At 39.7% G+C, this 21,323-nt stretch overlaps 1 protein-coding gene across 7 annotated transcripts in view; it reads right to left on the bottom strand.

Annotated features, from left to right (window-relative positions):
* Positions 1 to 21,323, bottom strand: part of Pkd2l2 (polycystin 2 like 2, transient receptor potential cation channel) — a 43,710-nt gene that overhangs the window by 12,680 nt on the left and 9,707 nt on the right. For 4 of the 7 annotated variants that reach the window (XM_070036073.1, XM_070036071.1, XM_070036072.1 and 1 more), the window contains exons 5-12: positions 19,930 to 20,151; positions 16,484 to 16,712; positions 13,675 to 13,845; positions 13,246 to 13,427; positions 6,568 to 6,688; positions 4,519 to 4,620; positions 1,881 to 1,945; positions 979 to 1,024 (exon numbers count right to left, since the gene is read on the bottom strand). In XM_070036073.1, coding sequence (XP_069892174.1) covers positions 979 to 1,024; positions 1,881 to 1,945; positions 4,519 to 4,620; positions 6,568 to 6,688; positions 13,246 to 13,427; positions 13,675 to 13,845; positions 16,484 to 16,712; positions 19,930 to 20,151 — 1,138 coding nt within the window. The remainder of the gene's footprint in view (positions 1 to 978; positions 1,025 to 1,880; positions 1,946 to 4,518; positions 4,621 to 6,567; positions 6,689 to 13,245; positions 13,428 to 13,674; positions 13,846 to 16,483; positions 16,713 to 19,929; positions 20,152 to 21,323) is intronic. The other 3 variants (XM_070036076.1, XM_070036074.1, XM_070036077.1) reach the window with 3 other exon arrangements.

Here is a 21,323-nt window from a genome sequence, read left to right as displayed (position 1 = left end):
AAATACCATACTTGGCAGTAGCCGGGCGCTGGGGCTCATGCCTGTCATCCTAGCTACTCAGCTACTCAGATCACTGAGGCTCAAAGCCAGCCTGGGCAGGAAAGTCTTGTGAGACTTAGTCCAATAAACCACCAGAAAACTGGAAGTGGTGCTGTGGCTCAAGTGGTAGATTGCTAGCCTTGAAGAGCTGAGGGACAGTGCCCAAGCCCAGAATTCAAGCCCCATAACCGACACCCCCTCCAAAAAAAAAGTGCATGTATATGTACATAAACACATCTTCAATTCTAATCCAGAAACCTCATTCTACTGCCCTCTTTTGAGTTGCAGGGTGACCCTTTCCTTTTTCCTTTCCTCTTTTCCCCTTTTCCCTTTCCTTTCCTTCTTTCTTTTTTGCCAGTCCTGGGGTTTAAACTTGGCCTGGGCATTGTCCCTGAGCTGCTTTTGCTCAAGGCTAGCACTCTACCACTTGAGCCACAGTGCCACTTCCAGCTTTTTCTGCTTATGTGGTACTGGGGAATTGAACCCAGGCTTCAAGTGCTAGGCAAGCACTCTACCACTAAGCCACATTTCTGGCCATTTTTTCTTTTTGAATCAAGAGGAAGAGGTTCTTTTCCTTAAGTTTCTTGTTTGTTAAATATAAAAATACTCATTAATGTAATGAGTAATTTTATATTAGAAAAGTTAATCTCCAATAAATGAATTTGAGAAAAGTTAAATAATCTCCAATAGTGTACCATGCACTACTACCACTGTAAATGAATGCACACCTGCAAGACACAGAGGTCTGCCTCAGTGTACTAGCGGGAAGAGAGTATGTAGAACAAAATGCTTTGTCCTAAATGAGAAGGGATCTTGATGCTGGAAGATTTACAGATAACTATTCTTCAAGTAAAGCCAGTCACTTCTATTGTTAAACTTTCTGTTAACAGATTTCCAATTAAGTTAGCAACCACTTGTATTTTATGAAAAAAATCTTACATTTTCGTCGAAGTTTTCTCTTCTAGGTTGTTCAGCCAAATCTCCACTGCATTTGAAAGTAAAAAGAGAAGTTACCACCATAAATACAGTTAGATACATAGTAAGGACTGAATTGTGTTTTTGTTCTGATAAACAAATGCATTCTCCAGAGTATCATGTTTTATGCCTGGAGGAAAAACCACTTTTTTTGTGTGCCAGAAGTTTTGGTTTGGGAAGCATTTTGACACTGATAATTCAATAAATGTAAGTTAAATACACATTTTCACAGTATTATGTGTAAAAAAATTTTTATTTTGATACCTAAATAAATGTACTTAATGTAAGCTAAAATTGTTTTCTACCTTTTTAGAAAAACTTACTGTTAAAGAGAATACATTTTTTAAAAAATAAAGCCTAAGCATACATGTTAGGCAAGTGTTCTACTGTGATTCCTCAGAAAGTAGGAGGTGCTGATAGTTTTGCAATCAAAACCTTCACTCTCTTTACTAATATTTTTACTTTTAATGATGCAAAAGTGGTATACAACCCAGTAGATGTATTTTGCATTTTGATCTTTCCCCAGGCTAAGAGTAGATGGTAAGCTGTATCATGATGTTCAATAGCATCAGTGAGCCACAGCTCCCTATCCACTGAAGATAAACACTGGTAGTGTGCTGTGTTGCCAGTGTTTTTTTTTGCATATAGGAAGTCAATTTCATGATACTTAGGACATTACTATAAAACAGACTATTATAAGTTTGGCTTAGTACAGCCTTTTAACATCTTGTTCTGGCCATATTTAAGGTACACAGGCTAAGCTGTGGTGTTTGGTAAGTTAGGTATACATTTCAGCTTGTAACCCCATCATGAGTTGAAGACATTTCTAGAACTTTACAGTGATAAAATTATAAAGGTCATCTTACATGTTCTTATCTTCATTTTTTTGAGACTTCCTCAGTTTGAGTTTCTCAAGAGCATTCTGATAACTCTGGGGATAATTGAAAACAAACGTTAACATTTTAATATATGTTTGATTAAATTTTCTAAGTAAATGAAATATCTGTCACTAAGGACTGCAAAAGAAATAAGGCAGCCAGGCACTGTGGTGGCTCACACGTATAACTCTTAACTACTCAAGAGACAGATTGAGGCTCAAAACCTGCCCAGGCAGATAAATCTGAAACACTTATCTCCAGTTATCCACCAAATCCATTTGCATTTGACTCGTGGCTCTAGTGATAGAGCCTTTAGGAAAAGAAACAAGCCGCAGAGCAGGAGGCCCTGAGTTCAAGTCCCAGCACACACTCCGCTCCAGATGTGGAATGCCATGATTATCCTTTCACCTTGTCATCATGGTCTTTTCAGTTCAGAAGTTTTAAGAAAAAAAAGGGATCCTCGGGTTGAGGAGGTGGCTCAGTGGTAGAGCGCTTGCCTTGCATGCATGAGGCCCTGGGTTCGATTCCTCAGCACCACATAAGCAGAAAAAGCCAGAAGTGGCGCTGTGGCTCCAGTGGTAGAGTGCTAGCCTTGAGCTGAAGAGCTGAGGAACATCGCCCAGGCCCAGAGCTCAAGCCCCATGACTGGCAAAAAAAAAAAAGGGATCCTCTTGGACATGAGGCTTCAATTTGAATTAAAAATGCTTAAATGGGTTTAAATGCAAGACCTCACATTTGTTAGGTTCCTACCAATCACTGTCTTTAAATTTTTATCTTTTTTTGTTGGTCATGGGGCTTGAACTCTGGGGCTGGGAGCTATCCCTGAGCTCTTCAGCTCAAGGCTAGTGCTCTACCACTTTAAACCATAGCTCAAAGTGGTTTTCTGGTGGTTAATTGGAGATAAGCGTCTTACAGACTTTCCTGTCCACACTGGCTTTGAACTAATCCTCAGATCTCAGCTTCCTGAATATTACAGGCATGAGCCACTGGTGCCTGCCCCCCCCTTTTTTTAATATTTTGCCATTTGAGCCACACTTAATAATTTGTTGTTTTTGGTAAACTGTGGAGAGAATTGTGTAGACTTTTCTGCCCAGGTTAGCTTCGAGCCCACAGTACTCCAGATCTCAGCCTCCTAAGAAGCTAGGATAACAGGCATGAGCCACCAGCACCTGGACTTTAGGTTACTTTTCAGATAAGGTGTTACTTACTCTTTTGTCCAGGCCTGCCTTTGACCTTGACACCACCACCTCCACCTCCCATAGCTGGGATTACTGGTGTGTGCTACCACTAAACCTAGCTCCAGCTTGTTTTGTGAGATAGGGCAGTCATAGTTGGTTATCAGCTTAGACAAAAAGCAAGATCCTATTTCCACCTTCTGACTAACTGGGATTACAGGCATATGCCACTACACCCAACCCCTAAAATATTTTAAGTCAACATGTACTACATTAAACATCAGTGAACCACAGAGCCATAGGCTCTCTGTCTATCTACCATGTGAAGGAAAACAACTAATGCTCAGTGTGCTGTGTTGCCAGTGTTTTTTGGATACAGAATCAATCTCATGAGACATAGCACATTACTATAAAATGGACTCTGTACTTAACAAGTTTGCCCTAGTAGTGTTCTTACCATATTTAAGGTGCACAGGCTAAGCAATGTTTGGTAAGTTAGGTATAATAAATTCATTTTCAACTTGGAATGGATTTATAAAAATGTAACCCCATTATGAGTTGAAGACATCTTTATAGAACTTTAAAAAGATGTGACCACTTTAATGCATACAACATTCATACTTAGGAGAAAAGATGAAAAAAGCCTCTACAACAAGCTTTTTGCACCTTTTCTCTATACTAAGACCCAAGGGGTATTCAGAGTTAAGCAAGCTGGTAGGGAAGTTAAGACCAGTATACACCAGACTGCTGCAACTCAAAATGAGGTGGATGTCAAGAGGAAAGGGCAGATTCGTCATATGTTAGTAAAAGAAAAGCCGTGTGAGGATTTCAGGAATTAAGGAATGTCATGAGCAGAGGACAGAGGAAGGACAAGGATGGTATGCAGCATAACACTCAAACACAGATTAGCCGGGACATGCAGAGTTGCAAATAAAGGTATAAACACTAAAGCTAAATGGAAAGTAATAAAGGTGGTTGAGACTGTGAGACCTGGAATATTTGAGTGAGGAAACTGAGTTTCATTTGACAGGCCCAGGGCAATTGATAGGACCAAGAGTAGTAGTGTCAAAAGAGGTTAGAACAGTCAAGATGTTACCATGTAGAAGGCAACTCTAGACCCAAAAACAAGGTCCCAGAAACAAAAAACACCACTACCTGTGGTTTTAAGTTTTCTTTCACTCAGAAGAGTATAAAATAAGTGGTTTGTAATCCTAGCTACTCAGGAGGCTGAGATCTGAGGATCGTGGGTCGAGGCCAGCCTAGGCAGGAAAGTCCACGAAACACATCTCCAGTTAATCAGAAAAATCTGGAAGTAGAGCCACTGTGACTCAAGTAGAAGAGTGAGACCCAGAGTTCTGGGGCATTAAGCCCTAGAACAGGCAAAAAGAAAAAAAAAAAGTACAAACTAAAGTTTTTCTTAGAACTATAATTAGGAAAATAATTTGACTTACCTTTTTAAGCATTTTACCAAGCTCAAAATCTGGCCTTCTACCTATTGAGTAATCAGCTTTCACTTCAGAATAGGTATCATTAATTATTGCCAAGAACATATTCTAGGGAGAAATATTCAAATTATAATACAAAATTTAGGACTACAAGTATAAAGCAGTTGCCTACAATACTCAAGGACCTGGATTTGATCCCTAGCATCACAAAAAAAAAAAAAAAAAAATTAAGGCTGTTCAGGGTAGCAAGTACATTACTCCTAGATACTTATGAGACCGTCAGGAAGCTCACCTGAGCCTACAAGTTTGAGGCCAGATTGAACAACGTAGCAAGACATTTAAAAAATGACTAAAAAGTCATTTTAAGAATTTTAAGATGAGATTTAAATTTTAAAAGCAAATCCATATGGTCAGAGTTGGTGCCTTACACATAATCCTAACCACTCCAGAGGTGGAGAATCGCAATTTGCAGCCAGTCCAGGCATGTCTCTATGTCAGTCAATAAATCTGGGTCTATATTGGCACACATCTGCCATCTCAAGTAGGAAGTGTAAATAGGAGGATTTCCATTCAGGCTAGCCTGGACATAAATGTGAGACGCTACTCAAAACTAAAGCATAAAGGGTTAGAAGTACGGCTTTAAGTGGTAGAACACCTGCCCAGCAAGCAAAGGCCCTTAGTCCAATCCCTAGTATCAATGGAAAAAAAAGGGAAAGTCAATAATAGAAATGACTATATGTAAACTACAATGGAAATGTATAGTTTATGGAAACAAGCAAATGTTTATGATAAATAATAAGATGGTAAGCATATGAGCTAGTTATATATACCTTAATTTATCAGTATTATATATCAGAAAAAAATGTAATTATGTCCATAAGGGTGTTTTTGTTGTTTAGGTCTATGAAGTTATGTCTTAATAAGTCTTTTATTAACCACTAATATCTAGATAATACAGATATGGAGACAATATTCTTAGCTAGAACCCAACTCTCCACTTTCAACTATGTTGGAACTTTGCCACCTAGAGGAATCTTGGCCATTATTACTTCTGTACTTGATAAGTATTTTTTGTGCTAGTACTGGGGTTTGAATTCAGGGCCTGAGCTCTGTGCCCTAGAGTTTTTGCTTAAAGCTAGTGCTTTACCACTTGAGCCACACCTTCACTGTGGCTGTTGGTAGTTAACTAGAGATAAAGTCACAGATTTTCCTGCCAAGGCTGGCTTTGAACTGTGATCCTCAGCCTCTTGAGTAGTTAAGATTACAGGCATGAGCCACTAGCTCCTACTTGTCAAATGTTTTCATTAAGTACAGTAGGTGTGAGTTAACTGGGAAGGCAAGTTTCGTAGATAAAGAAACCAAAATAGACTCGTTTCAAGCAAATCTTGAGAGGTATTCTAGTGACTACTAGAAATCACAAAGGGGTAGCCAAAAGCCACTGAAATATGATAAAATGTTATTGCCTGATTTTATACACATTGGTAAGGAGAATCCCAGCTTGGACAAACTGGGATATTCAAATTGTGTAAAGGATTAAGTACACTCCAGCTAAAGCAAATGTCACCTATTGTGGTCATATATCCCAATTGACAGTTTATAAATGTCAGTAGTCACTGAACTAGAGAACTTAGATTGCTAGGAATCACATCAGTAGTACTGGGATTTGAACTCAGAGCCTTGTACTTGCTAGGCAGGCACTTTACTGTTCCCTCAGCCATTTTTGCTTTGGTTATTTTTTGAATAGGGTCTTGCATTTATTGCCAAGCTGACCTGGATGGCAATCCTTGTTAAGCCTCCACATAGCTAGCTGGCCTGCAGCACCACACCCAGTTCTTATTGGTTGAGCTCCCTGGGCTGACCTTGGACACTTTGGATACCCAATGTCCATCCCAAGAGCAAATAGGATTAAAGGTGTGAAGCCATGTGTCTGGCTGGCACTATTCTTAATAAATGTCAAGTGCTCTCTTCTACATGAATAATTTCATTGTTCTAAAAAAAAAAGAAAGCTATACAAAAAGAGGACAGGTAAGTGGTAGAATGTATGGTCATCCTTACCAGCAAGACAAAGAACACAAAAAAGATGAAGGTGATGAAGTAAATAGGTCCCAAAATCCGATTGGCTTGCTGGATACCAGCAAAATTAAAATCTCCAAGAACAATGCGAAATTGTGCAAATCTTTGGTGAGAAGAAAGGAAAACAGTATTATATCCTTTTACGTACATACGTGACAATTCTTAGGGGTTACTGATGTCTAGGCAAAGTGTGTAACTGTATATGACATATACTCTCTTGAATGTGTTTCCACAATGGTCTGTAAAAGTGGATTTTGCCCTAAAGACAACACTTGAAGAACATTCAACAAATGATTTCATAAATAAAAGGCTCCCCCCCCACCCCCCGGTTCCCATGTTGCTGAGGTATGTGGCTTAAATGTGGCTTCTCAGTCATCTGGAAAAAAGCAGCATGGTCACTATTATTTCAGAAAGCAGGTTATAATATTTTACATTGGCTCATGCTTTTAATTCTTGCTACTAGGAGGCTGAGATCTGAGAACTGAGTTTCAAGCCAGCCTGGTCAGAAAAGTCTGTGAGACTATCTCCAAAAAGCCAAAAGTAGAGGTGTGGCTCAAATGGTAGAGTACCAGCCTTGAGCAAAAAAGCTAAATGAGAAATAAAAAGTCATTCTCTGATTTTTCCAAAGAGAACTTTAGAAGATTGTTTATTTTTTGGATTTTTTGTATGCACCTGTCCTGGGACAGGGCCTGAGTGCTGTCCAGGAGCTTCTTTGCTCAAGGCTAGCACTCTGCCACTTGAACCACAGCTCCACTTCCAGCTATTTTTGGTAGTTATTGGAGGTAAGAATCTCACTCTTTCCTGCTTGGACTGGCTTTGAACTGTGATCCTCAGATCTCAGCCTCCTAAATAGCTAGGAGTATAGCATGAGCCACCAGCACCCAGCTTGGAACTCAATTTTATAAGACAAATATTGCTTACTAGACCTAAAAGGAAGGATAAGTTCCAATTGTAAGGAGTCTCAATATTACTCTCTTACTGTAAGAACATCCAGACAAAATAGCCAACCACAAAATCAAAGTTTACTTTCACTAGAGATCAAGTGGATCAGGACATGGAACTAGAACAGAGTATATATTAGTCCACCAAAACAACATTAAAAAAAATGAAATATATCTTCTGTGATCACAATGGAATGGAACTAGAAATCAAGAAAAAGTAAAAAGTTTAGATGCACATGGAGTAAGAACAACATAATTTTCACAGTGGGTCACTGAATAAGTCAAAGGGGAAGTTAAAATACTTGAATCAAACGAAAATGGAAAACCAATAGGATATAGCAAAAATTAATACTAAGTAATGTATAGCACTAAGTGCCTATATTAAAAAACAACTGGCACTGGTGGCTCACGCCTGTAATCCTAGCTATTCAGTAGGCTGAGACCTGAGAATTGTGGTTCAAAGCCAGCCCAGGCAAAAAGGTCTGTGAGACTCTTATCTCCAATAAACTACTCAGAAAAAGCCAGAAGTGGCATTGTGGCTCAAGTGGTAGAGCACTAGCCTTGAACACAAAGAGGCTCAGGGACAGTGCGTAGGCCCTGAGTTCAAGCCCCAGGATGGACAATAAAAATTAAAAATTAACCCTTAGAGGGGTGGGTTGGGAGGGATAGTGAGACATATATTCATAAACTTTGTTGAATGGCACTACCTTTAGAAACCTCAAATTACCTAATTATGTATATCAAAGACTTAGAAAAGAACCACATCCAAAATGAGTAGATGGAAATTAAAGATCAGAGTAGACTAAAAGACTGAAAAAAATACAAAGGAGCAATGAAAGAGTCTTATTTTTGAAAACATTAATGAACATCTACCTAGACTAACCAAGGTACAGAAAGGGAAGACATATATAAAATTAGAAGGAAATCAGTCATCCTAGTCATAACTGCCACATGCATGGAAAATGAAATACCTACATATAAATCTAAGAAAATGAAAGATCTCTACAATAAAAATTGCAAAACATTAAAGCATTGAAAAGACAGGTGGGTACTGGAAGGACATAGGGTGAACAAATGTAGCAATGGTATTCACTGGAATAGTATGGTGAAAATGAACTATACAACTTGTGGGATAGAAGGGGAAAACAGACCCAGTGAGCGAACAAGGGATGACATTGTCTAAAAAGAAATGTACTTATTACCCAACATGTAACTGTAACCCCTCTGTACATCACCTTTATAATAACAGAAAATAAAAAGACAGGTGGGAAATTTCCCATGATCTTAGATAGAATATAGTTTCAATACAATCCCCATCAGAATATAAATATTTTTCAAAGAAATCCTAAAATTTACATGAAAGTATCATAATACCTGATTTCAAAACAGAGCCATAGTAACAAAATACTGGAATAAAAACAGACATTGACGAATGGAACAGAATAGAGGACCTAGGAATAAATTGTGAATCTATAGCCAACTGATTTCTTGATTAAGGTGCCAAAAAGATAACTTGGTGAAAGAGCAGCCTTTTCAATGAATAGAGCTTGGAAAACTGGATACTCACTTGTAGAATATTGAAACTTAACACCTTTATTTCACTATAAAAATCAACTCAAGGGCTGGGAAGGTGGCTCAGTGGTAGAACGCTTGCCTTACATACATGAAGCCCTGGGTTCGATTCCTCAGCACCACAGAAGCAAAAAGAAAAAAAAGCCGGAAGTGGCGCTGTGGCTCAAGTGATAGAGCGCTAGCCTTGAGCTGAAGAGCTGAGGGACAGCGCCCAGGCCCAGAGTTCAGGCCCCATGACTGGACCCCCCCCCCCACACACACAAAAAAAGTTCTGCACAACAAATGACATAGTTACTGAGTTAAAGAGAGTCTACAAAATGGGAGACTTTTTACCATCTATATATTTGACAAGGCCCTAATATCCAGAATATGGAAGGAGCTAAAGAAATTACCCCCTCCCTCAGATCAATAACCCAATTAATAAATGGGCAAGGGAACTAAATATTGTTTTCTTAGAAGTAGTAATAAGAATAGCTGGGTGCCAGTGGCTCATGTTGGTAATCCTAGCTACTCAGGAGGCTGAGATCTCAGAATCATGGTTTGAAGCCAGATTGGGCAGGAAAGTCCATGAGATTCTCTTCTCTAGTTAACCACCAGAAAACCAGAAGTGGTGCTGTGGCTCAAGTGGAACAGCTGAAGAGCTCAGGGACAGAGCCCAGGCCTAGAGTTCAAGCCCCACGACCAACCCCCCTCACCCCCCCCCCAAAAAAAAAAAAACCAGCAAAGTTGATCCAGGAAAAAAGTCATTATTAGGGTTAGCATTATGATATTCATGGAAATATCACAGCAAGTAACATTAATTTTCTCAATGTATATATGTTAATAAACAAAAATGAGACATGGGCAGGAAAAATGCCTTCATGATAAGTATCTCATTGGGCTCTTGCCTTATGCTTATTAATTTCTTACTAATTTTCAAATTTTCCCATATTTCACTTAGGTTGTAAGTGTGTATATCAGTCCTAGAGCTGGAATTAAGGGCCCAGGCCCTGATCCTGACCTTGTTTACTCAAGTAGCATTCTACCACTTGAGCCACAGCTCTACTGTTGGCTTTTGTTAGTTAACTGAAGAATCTCACAGACTTTCCTGCTCCAGTTGGCTGTGAACTGCATCCTTATATCTCAGTAGTTAGTGCTACTAGGCATGAGCCAATGGCACCAGAGTTTTTAAATTTAACTTTGTTTTTTGTGCCAGTACTGGAGCTTGAACTCAGAATCGTGCTCCTGCTCAGCCTTTTTCTCAAGGCTGGTGCTTTACCACATGAGACATACTTAAATTCTAATTTTTACTGATTAATTGGAATAAGAGTCTCTCAGATTTGTCTGCTTGGGCTGGCTTTGAACTGTGCCAGGCTCATTAAGATTTTTTTTTTGTCAGCTGTGGAACTTGAACTCAGTGCCTGGGTGCTGTCCCTGAGCTATTTTGCTCAAGGCTAGTGCTTTACCACTGTGAGCTACAGCTCCACTTCTGGTTTTTGAGTGGTTAATTGGAGATAAGAATCTCACGGGGGGGGGGGGGGAGGGGGGGGACTGGGAAGTTGGCTCAGTGGTAGAGCGTTTGCCTTGCATGCCTGAGGCCCTGGGTTCCATTCCTCAGCACCACATAAGCAAAAAAAAAAGGAAAAAGCTCGAAGTGGCACTGTGGCTCAAGTGGTAGGGCACTAGCCTTGAGCTGAAGAGCTGAGGGACAGTGCTCAGGCCCAGAGTTCAGGCCCCACAACTGGACCAAAAAAAAAAAAGAATCTCACGGGGACTGTTCTGCCTGGGCTGGCTTTGAACTGTGATCCTCAGATCTCAGCTCCTGAGCAGCTAGGATTATAGGCATTAGCCTATAATGAGAAAGCTCATTCCGCTTTCTACATTGTTTCCAAGCATTTGATCTATGTAACTTTGAGCACCATTACAGAAAACAGAAATGTCCTCACCCATTCCCAAGTTCTCTGCTTATTTTTGGGCTTCACACATTCCTTCCCTCCCTATAACCCAAAGGGATATTTCCCAAGGTCCTATATTATTTATAGACAATGACCAATATTGTCAGGTTTTGTTCACTAAGGAACACTTAAATAGATCCTAAAAAAGGAATGGGCTCTAGTTGCTCATGACTAATCCTAGCCACCCAAGAAGCTAAGATCTGAGGACTGCAGTTTGAAGCTACCCCAGGCAGGAAAGTTCAAGATACACATCTCCAATAAACTACCAAAATAGCCAGAAGTGAAACTATGACTCAAGTTGTAGAACATTAACCTTTGAGCAAAAAAGCTCAGGGACAGTGCCCAGGCCCTGACATGAGCGCGCGCACGCACACGCACGCACGCGCACGCACGCACGCGCGCACACACACACACACGCACGCACGCACACACACACACGTGCGCGCGCGTGCGCACGTTCCAAGGAAAGGATAAAAAAGTTTTTGAGAATATAAGTATATTTGCTAAGGGTAAGCTTTTAGAATTTTTTGTGGGGAGGGGTGCTCATACACAGGCTTTAAGTCCAGGCCTTGTATTCTCACTTTACTTTTTAGGCTCAAGGCTGGCCCTCTACCACCTTAGCCACACCTTCACTTCTAGCTTCAATAATGCTGGTTAATTGTAGAAAAGAGTGTCAGGGTCTTTTCTCTCTATGATGGCTTCAAACCACTATCCTCAGCCTACTAAGCAGTTAGGAACTAGGATCATAGGCACAAGCTACTAGTGCCTGGCATAGATATTTCTTTAGATATTTTCCCCAAAATCTGGTGAAAGGTAATGAATGAGCTGACAGAACTAAAACAAATAGTTATTATTTTGCAGCATATCTGAGAACCATATATAATTTATTTCATCACTGTAATTCTTCAAAAGGGTAAAATTTCCCACACTTATAAAGCATTTCCTCTCAGACAATCTTGGTCTAGAATTCCATAGAACAAATTTTAAGAACTTTTTAAGTTCTTAAAAAGAACTTTATAAAATAAGTTCTCCTGGCCGGGGGTGGGGGGTGGGGGATGGTTCCAGTCCTGGGGCTTGAACTCAGAGCCTAGGCTCTGTCCCTCAGTTATTGTTCTGAGGCTAGTGCTCTACCACTTGAGCCGCAGCTCCACTTCCAGCTTTTTTAGTAATTAACTGGAGATAAGAGTCTCATGGCTTAACTTCCTGGGCTGTTTTTGAACCACAATCCTTAGATCTCAGCCTCCTGAGTAGCTAGGATTACAGGCGTGAACCACAGACGCCTGACTCATTTTACTTTTGTGCCAGTCCTAGAGCTTGAACTCAGGGCCTGCGCACTGCCCCTGAACTTTTGTGCTCAGGGCTAGTGCTCTTTCACTTGAGCCATTCCTCCACTTCTGGCTTTTTGCTGGTTAACTGGAGATAAGGGTCTAAGGAATATTTTTGCCCTCATTGGCTTCAAACCTTGATCCATATATCTCTGCCTTCTGAGTAGCTAGGAGTATAATACGCCTGAACCACCATCACCTGGGCAAGCTATTTTTAAAACATATCTTTGCCAAATTAGCAAAAGGTAATAAGGTCAAAATAAAAAAAGGTTGAAGGAAGTGGTGCTGTGGCTCCAAGTGGTAGAATGCTAGCCTTGAGCAAAAGAACTTAGGGACAGCTTCCAGGCCCTGAGTTCAAGCCCTGCAACAGATTTTAAAAATGGAACTCACTAAAGAAAAATTTAAGATGTGTTTTTTCCCAGGAACCAATCCTACAGAAACATGGAGGCCATGTTTTAGTATCTTAGGTAGTGTCTCACTTCCAGTGAAAAAAAAAATCAAAATTTATTTTTGTGCGGGTACTGGGGTACAGGACCTGTTGTTCTCACTTGGCATTTGTTCACTTGGCACACTATCACTTGAACCACATCTCTACTTCTGGCTTTTTGTCAATTAATTGGAAGTAAGAGTCTCACAGACTTCTTTGTCAAAACTGGTTTTGAATTGTGATAATAAGATCTCAGCCTCCTCCACCGCAGAATTTCAGGCATGAGATATCAGTGCTGGAAATACTGTGGCTTTTGTAACTTAACACTTAGAAAAATGGTTACTACTATCCATTTGGACAGTGTTAGCCTTCAATGAAAAATATCAAGCCCAGCTTAAATTACTGTATATCATAGGTCTATTTTTATAACAAAAATAATTATATTTATGTTAAGAACTTACATGGAATTTTGAAAAGTAGAAAAGTCATCAACCTGCGATCCAAAAACAAGAAATCCTAACTGAGCATAAGCAAAGAATATTATAAAAAACATGATGGCAAATCCTACTATATCTTTCATACAGCGGGACAAAGTTGATGACAACTGAGACATGGTCTTATTAAAGCTTATGAATTTGAATATCTGAAAAAGAACAAATTTAATTGAAATGGAATACCAGTGTTTAAAATTAAGTTACATTAAGTTAAGAAGAATTTTGCTTCAAATTAAAGGAGGTACTGAATGATAACAGTGAGGCTTTTCCAGTAATCATTACAAGGCCAAACTACTTTTAAAATCACTGAATAGTTGAGAAAATGCTTTTTTTGTTCACAAGTTCATTATTTTCCTATTGTGCTAACATGCTATGTATGTTATATAATATAAATACCTTTATCCATGCAAAGAAGATAGTAATAGCAATTATATTATTGTAGTAAATGTGCCAATATGCAAGAAAGTAGAAGTCTGGATATTTTTCAGTACTTTTCAACAACTGTCCAAGTAAGAGAAAAATTTGCATATTACAGTATGTGTAGAAGGAAACAGCCATGAAACACAGCTAAGTGGGAAAATAAGAGGCGTTAAATTAGAGACTGTTTCTACTTCTAAAGCAGCCTATAAACAGTTTAAAGAAGTTCACCAAAAGTTGCACCATTTTTGGTTAATATGCCCCAAACCCACAGGGCTTTCTGTAAAATATGTGGCAAGCACCAATCTCACAAAGTGACACTGTACACAAGAGGAGCAAAGGTTCTCTGTATGCCCAGGAGAAAGTGGGGTTATGATAAGAAGCAGAGTAGCTATGGTGGATAGACTAAGCCAATTTTCTAGCAAAACAGCTAATACTATTGTGCTGAAGCTTTAATGCAGCAAATGCAGATCTAAGAGAATTTTGGGTATTCAGAAATACAGCATTTTGAACATGGTGGAGGAAAAAGAAAAGGGCAAGTAATAGAGTCTACACTCCAAATTCTGTTATAAAGGCAATAAAATGGTGAGGTTAAAAAAATTAAAATATAGCCGGGCGCTGGTGGCTCACGCCTGTAATCCTAGCTACTCAGGAGGCTGAGATCTGAGGATCGCGGTTCAAAGCCAGCCCGGGCAGGAGAGACTGTGAGACTCCTATCTCCAATAAACCACCAGAAAACTGGAAGTGGCGCTGTAGCTCAAGTGGTAGAGCGCTCGCCTTGAGCTGAAGAGCTGAGGGACAGCGCCCAGGCCCAGAGTTCAAGCCCCACGACCGACAAAAAAAAAAAAAAAAAAAAATTAAAATATATATATGGGTGCTGGGAATGTGGCTTAGTGGTAGAGTGCTTGCCTAGCATGCACAAAGCCCTGGGCTCAATTCCTCGGCACCACATAAACAGAAAAAGCCAGACATGGTGCTATGGATCAAGTGGTAGAGTGCTAGTTGTGAACAAAAGACACTCAGTGCCCAGGCCCTGAGTTCAAGCCCCAGGACTGGCAATCAATCAATCAATCAATAAAAAGAGAGAAAGCTATATACTTTTACTTAAATGGAAGTAACTCTCAACTTACAGAAGCTTAAAGCTTCTTAGATATATATTAATTTCCTGGCTATCCTGATCTAGTTATCTGCTTGAGTCATAAAGCACAAATGTATAAAATGATTGTCACTAACAATAGTATAAGGGTTTCTGCTCTACATGATACTTAAAAGTTTATTTTCTACCATGTAATACTATGAGAAAAAAATAAACCCTTTTAGGATGCCTTAATCACTCTTTTTTTTTTTTTTTTTTTTTTTTTTTAATTTTTTTTTTGGGTCCGGTCGTGGGGCCTGAACTCTGGGCCTGGGCGCTGTCCCTCAGCTCTTCAGCTCAAGGCTAGCGCTCTACCACTTGAGCCACAGCGCCACTTCCGGCTTTTTTCTTTTTGCTTATGTGGTGCTGAGGAATCGAACCCAGGGCCTTGAGCATGCAAGGCAAGCGCTCTACCACTGAGCCACCTTCCCAGCCCCTTAATCACTCTTTTAAGAGGAGTTCAGATCCAGCTATGTTAGGTGTCTTAGCTTCCTAACTGTTACAAAAGCTTTTCTTTGACCTCTCTTGCCTGAAATACTCAGTTAAGTGTTAAATGCTCTACCTTTTCTTAGACATTATTGGGAATAATGGAGAGGTGGGTGGCACATTAAGAAACTTCCAATTTGCTTTTAGGATTCAAGGCTTAAACATTGAATTGGCTATAACTAAGGAGCCAATAGAGTGAAAGATCATATTGTATAATCAAAAAGCATTTGTTCAAGGTCTTAATATTTTCTTGCCCTGACATCTTTGTTGATTTTAGCACATTCCAGTGACTAAGACTCATAGTTTTTGGTGTTTCTCTCAGGGACCTCCATAATCCTGGTACTTTGTCTCTACTTTATATACTCCAGTTGTTCAAAACCCCTCTTTTCTTCAGTTTTTTGCATAGTCTTCTCTTCTGCCTATTCTTTCTCAATTTAGTATGAGGAGAAAAGCATAGTTAGGCAACAATAAAGGACACATTATTGCTCAAAGATCCATGATTAGTCAAGACTAATTGGGGACGGGGTGGAATAAAAAAAAAATACTTTTTGGCTCCATGCACTGTTGGTTCACTCCTGTAATCCTAACTATTAAGGAGGCTGAGATCTGAGGATGGAGGTTTGAAGCCATCTAAGCCAAAAAAAATCCGTGAGATTCTTATCTCAAATCAACCAGCAAAAAAGCCAGAAGTAGAGTTGTAGCTCAAGTGGTAGAACACCAGTCTTGAGTGAAAAAGCCAAGTAAGAACATAGGGGTCTGAGTTCAAGCCCCAGTACCAGCACACATGTGTACATACATAAAATATTATTGGAGGTGGAAGGGAATGGGGTCTTGCTACATTGCCCAGTTTGGCCCTGAGCTTCTGCATTCAAATGATCCTATCTGAATCTCCCAAGTAGCTGGAACTACAAACACCAGTAGCTTCACAGTAATATATTTTTTGAGTTTGCATAGCAAGATGCACTGTGTACATTAAATAATAATATTTATAGAGTCACCTATATCTGAGTTTTTGCTTGCCCAATGAAGAACCAAATCATAAAAATATTAGACTTTTTTTCTTTTAGGAGTACTACACCATTATTATATACTATGACAGTGCATTCTCTGTCTGAATCTACCCTCATTGGTGGCTTCAGATATGATCCCCTTGAACAATATACTCACCAGCAAAAGTAGTAATTCTAGCCAGTTCCAAATACTTTTGAAATAGTCAGTCTTAAATTCTTTCATTTTTTTAAGTTCTTGGGTTGTGAAAACAAAAAGAAAAATACAAAATGTGATTTCACAGGAAGCAATAAAATAATCATAGTAGCTAACATATCTGAGGAGCTTCACAGAATATAACTGCCATGAAGTAAGTATTCCTCCAGTTGCAGGGAATTCTGCCACCAATCTATAAAATTAAGTTCGTGAAAGTATTTATGCATTTTAAGTACTTATATTTGAGTAGTTAACTCAATATGAAATTTCTAGTAAATAAAGATAATTTCTTTTTGGTGCACTAAGGTTTTGAATTCAGAGCTTTGCATTTGCTCTACCACTTGAGCCACATGGCTAGTACTTTTACTTTTAGTATTCAGATAGGATTTCTCACCATTTTGCCTGGAAAACCTTGATCTGATGTCTTCCTACTTCTCTTCCAAGTAGCTGAAACAATAGGTATGTGCTGCCTAGTTTATTTTGAAATAGGATCTCCTGATTTCTGTGGGCTGAACTCAAACTTGGACCCTCCTGTCTCCACCTCTTGAGTAGCTAGGATTACAATTATTTATCACCATGCCTGGCAATAATGTATTTTGTACAAAATTTGTTTCCTTAGGGGAATGGTTAAATTTTTCTAGCTGTATCAATGTAGGAGAATGGATGTTGTTTAGGAAATAATATACGGTAGGTCTCCCCAAAACACATAATTCTTCATTATTTCAAAGGAAGGAAATACATTCTTCCCCATGAATTTATCAGAAATATGTCTGATGTCTAAGTGTCAAAGTCATACATTCTACTAAAATATTTCTATATACTTTAGGAACTGGATATTGTATACAAAGATCTATACAATAAAAACATAAGATTTAATCCTAAAACTATTTCTGGTATTTGCCAAATCTTAATTAAGAACAGCGTATTTTGTATATATTTGTGAGAGAGAGAGGAGAGAGAGGCAGGAGAGGAGAGGGAGGAAAAGGGGGGAGGGGAAGAGGGGGAGAAGGGGAGGAGGAGGGGGAGAGGGAGAAAGGGAGAAGGAAATGGAGAGAGGGAGAAAGGGAAAGGGAGGGAGGGAGGGAGGGAGGGGAGGGAGGGAGGGAGAGGAGGGAGGGAGGGGAGGGAGAGGAGGGAGAGGAGAGAATGAATGAATGTACATGTATACTGGAACTTAAACTCAGGGCCTGTTGCTCTCACTTGGCTTTTCCACTCAAGGCTAGTATCCTACCACTTGAACCTCTCTCCACTTCTGGCTTTTTGCTGGTTAACTGGAGATAGAAACTCAGATTTTTCCCAGGCTGGCTTCAAACAAACTGTGATCCTCAGATCTCATCCTCCTCAGTATCAAGGATTACAGGTATAAGCCACTGGTGCCTAGCTGGGAACCAGCATTTCTATCACAATTCCTATCTAAAGATATTAGCAAAATTCATTGATATTGGAATAAAATGTTGCCAATACAAACACCTTAGTAACAAAATCTTAGCAACAAATAGAATCACTATATCTGGCAATTCAATGTTGGATAAGTGAAGTGAAAGAAACTCAAAATATTATGATCTGAAATGTAGACTTATATGTGTACAATAGGGAAAGTAAATTAATAATGTCATAGACAATAGACTCTATTAAGTACTGTTTATATACATCAGTTAAGTTTCACAATGTATCCTTCTTTCCTTCCCTTTCCTCCTTCTCTCCTGTCCCTCCTCTTTCATTCTTTCTTTTACAAAGAGTTTTATGTTGTCATGGCTCTGGACATTCAAGTTTGAGGGATTGCTTCTTATGATGGCATGCTGACATAGCCCTGGTGCAAATTGAGTGTATTACATGAGTATTAGAATCTACTGAAGTTTCTAAAAATTAACATTTTAAAAGGCAAAAAAGTGGACATGGTGGTACAGGCCTGTAATCCTACCACTGGGGAGGCAGAGGCAGGAGGATCCCAAATTTGAGGCCAGCCTAGGCAAAACAGTGAGACCCTCTCTCTCTCTCTACCATTGTCTAAAAAAGGAACAGAATTATGAAATTGAGAGAACATGTCTAGACTTAACCTCATATTACAACCTTCCCCAGTATGACTATAAGCCAGACTTCTAATCTTATTAAGGACATAGAAATGAGTGTACTCTTCATAAATGATGTTGACAAAAAGCACTGATTCTCTGAAAGAAAAGAATGATTAAATGAAAGGTACATCTATGAGGGGTCTGTGCCCCTCCCCTGTGCCAGGGCTTTTATGCCTGTGGGAGGAGAGAATTCAAACAGAAGAGGAGGGCTAACCAGCCCTCTTCCTGGTGACCCCATCCTCATTCCCAGCTCATTCAGCTTCCCTGTTTCCCACCTCCAGCAACTCAGCCCTCCCCCACCCACATGGTCACGCCGCTGGCAGGATGGCTAGGCTTGTGGCTGGGAATCCAGCCCAGGGCTGAGATGGGCAGTTGGGAGGTGTGATTTATGAGAAAGAAAAGAAAAGAAAAGAAAAGAAAAGAAAAAGAAAGAAAGAAAGAAAGAAAGAAAGAAAGAAAGAAAGAAAGAAAGAAAGAAAGAAAGGAAGGAAGGAAGGAAGGAAGGAAGAAAGGAAGGAAGGAAGAAAGAAAGGAAGGAAGGAAGGAAGAGAGAGAGGAAGAGAAAGAGAGGAAGAGAAAGAGAAAGAGAGAGAAAGAGAAAGAGAGAAAGAGGGCTGGGAAGGTGGCTCAGTGGTAGAGTGCTTGCCTTGCATGCCTGAGGCCCTGGGTTCGATTCCTCAGCACCACATAAGCAAAAAGAAAAAAGCCGGAAGTGGCACTGTGGCTCAAGTGCCTTGAGCTGAAGAGCTGAGGGACAGCACCCAGGCCCAGAGTTCAGGCCCGATGACCGGAACACCCCCCCCCCCACAAAAAAAGCTATAATGTACTTTCTTTTACTCATTTTTACAAATTTTAAATGCTATAGTGTATTTTGCTATCATCATTCCATAAAGGCAAAATCTTCTAATCTCAGTAAACTCCAATTCCATTCTTTAGAGGAAAAAAAAAAAAGATTTGAGACTGATGAGAGAAATGGCTGAGATTTTTATAGACATGGCTTCTCTTGAGACAAAATGAACACCCTAAGGAGGAAGTCCATTCTGAAAGGTAACCAAGAGATTGTAGTAGTCTGATTATAGGAAGAAATTAACATAGCTACATGATAGATTTGTACAATGTAAAATAACAAAAAATGAGATGATACATCCCTAGGCAATATAAACATATTGTATGTGATTCTCCATGTTCTTATGTATATTGTGAAATAATAAAAAAAACTAATGCTCATAGCTTATGCTTTTAATCTTAGCACTAATATAAACAAACTAAAAACCCCAACCAGAGCTCTGGATGCTTGTCAAATTCAATGCATGAAAACGAAGGTTTTGAGTCACTCACCTGATGATGCAAAATAGATTTACATTAGCATTGTATAGTGAAAAATCAATAAAAATTACTCTGGTCCCTCTTGTAATCCAGCTGTTTAGGCGAAGGTCAATGAACTTATTTTTGGTTTCAGATTTTGATTTTGATAAAGTGAAGATATATCCTCCATTTCCATAGACACCAACAAATCCCCAGTGCCATGGGGAGTTGGTATTAGAAGTAGAGTACTTCCATCTGTTAAAATATAAAAATAATGGAGATATGCAAAAGCCCAACTGAACATTTGGTATAAAAAGTCTTTCTGCTGGGTGCCTGTGGCTCATGTTTGTAATCCTAGCTACTCAGAAGGCTAAAATGTGAGGACTGTGGCTCAAAGCCAACCTGGGCAGGTAAGACTGAGATTCTTATCTCCAATTAACTACTCAAAAGCCTGCAGTGGAGCTGTGGCTCAAGTGGTAGAGTGAGCAGAGAAGCTCAGGGACAGTGGCCAGGCCCTAGTGGAAGCCCCAGGACTGGCGCAGATATACACAAAAATGAATCTTTCCACTTGGGCAGCAGAGGCAGGAGGGTCAGAATTTAAGCAATGGTGGGCAAATTTAGAGAGTATCTAAAAACTAAAGGTAAACAGACCAGAGGTATGGCTCAAGTAGTAGAGTGCTTGATTTATAATTCAAAGGCCCTGATTAAATCCTTAGCATCACAAAAGAAAACAAAAACCAATGGGCTTTGAAAAAGTTGCAACACAATTAGTGAAGGATTAAATTTAAAGGACTAAGATTTAGGGTGGAGAGTATGTGTGACTCAAGGGGCAGTATGCCACTTGAGGTGAAAAGGTGAGGCCTAAAGTTTAAGCCCCAGTTCTACAAACAAAATAAAAGACCAATAAAACCCACAAAAAACCCTGTACAAATTTATTGGGCTGGAGGCATGTCTCAAGTGTTAGAGCACCAGCCAAGCAAGTAAAGCAAGCAGGGCAACCTGAGTTCATGCCCTGGAGCTGCAAAAAGAGAGAAGAAAAACTCTCATTTTATACGGATTTGACTCCTCTGAACAGTTTTCTTTTATTCTTTCCTTTCTTTTTTTCTTTCAGTGAAGAGACTTGAACTCAGGGCCTCTTACTCTTGCTTGACTTTTTTTGCCTGAGGCTGGTGCTCTACCAGCTTCTTATCTGGCTGGCTAATTCTGCCTGAGCTAGTGGTCCTCAGATCTCAGCCTCCAGAGCAGGTAGGTTTCCAGAGTGACCCAGTGTCCAGCTATTCTCAAATTTTTTTTGTGCCTACACAATACTAGGGATTAAACAGTCTCTTACACTCTTTCTTGGCTTTTTTCTCTCCAAGCTGGTCCTCTAACCACTTGAGCCACATCTCTACTTCTAGCTTTTTATTGGCTGGCACTAAGAGTCTTAG

This window comes from Dipodomys merriami, unplaced genomic scaffold (genome assembly GCF_024711535.1).
Source record: "Dipodomys merriami isolate MVZ:Mamm:240054 unplaced genomic scaffold, mDipMer1.0.p SCAF_27, whole genome shotgun sequence".
Lineage (NCBI taxonomy): Eukaryota > Metazoa > Chordata > Mammalia > Rodentia > Heteromyidae > Dipodomys > Dipodomys merriami.
Note: the sequence above shows the minus strand (reverse complement) of the source record. Positions and strands in the feature narration are given on the sequence as shown.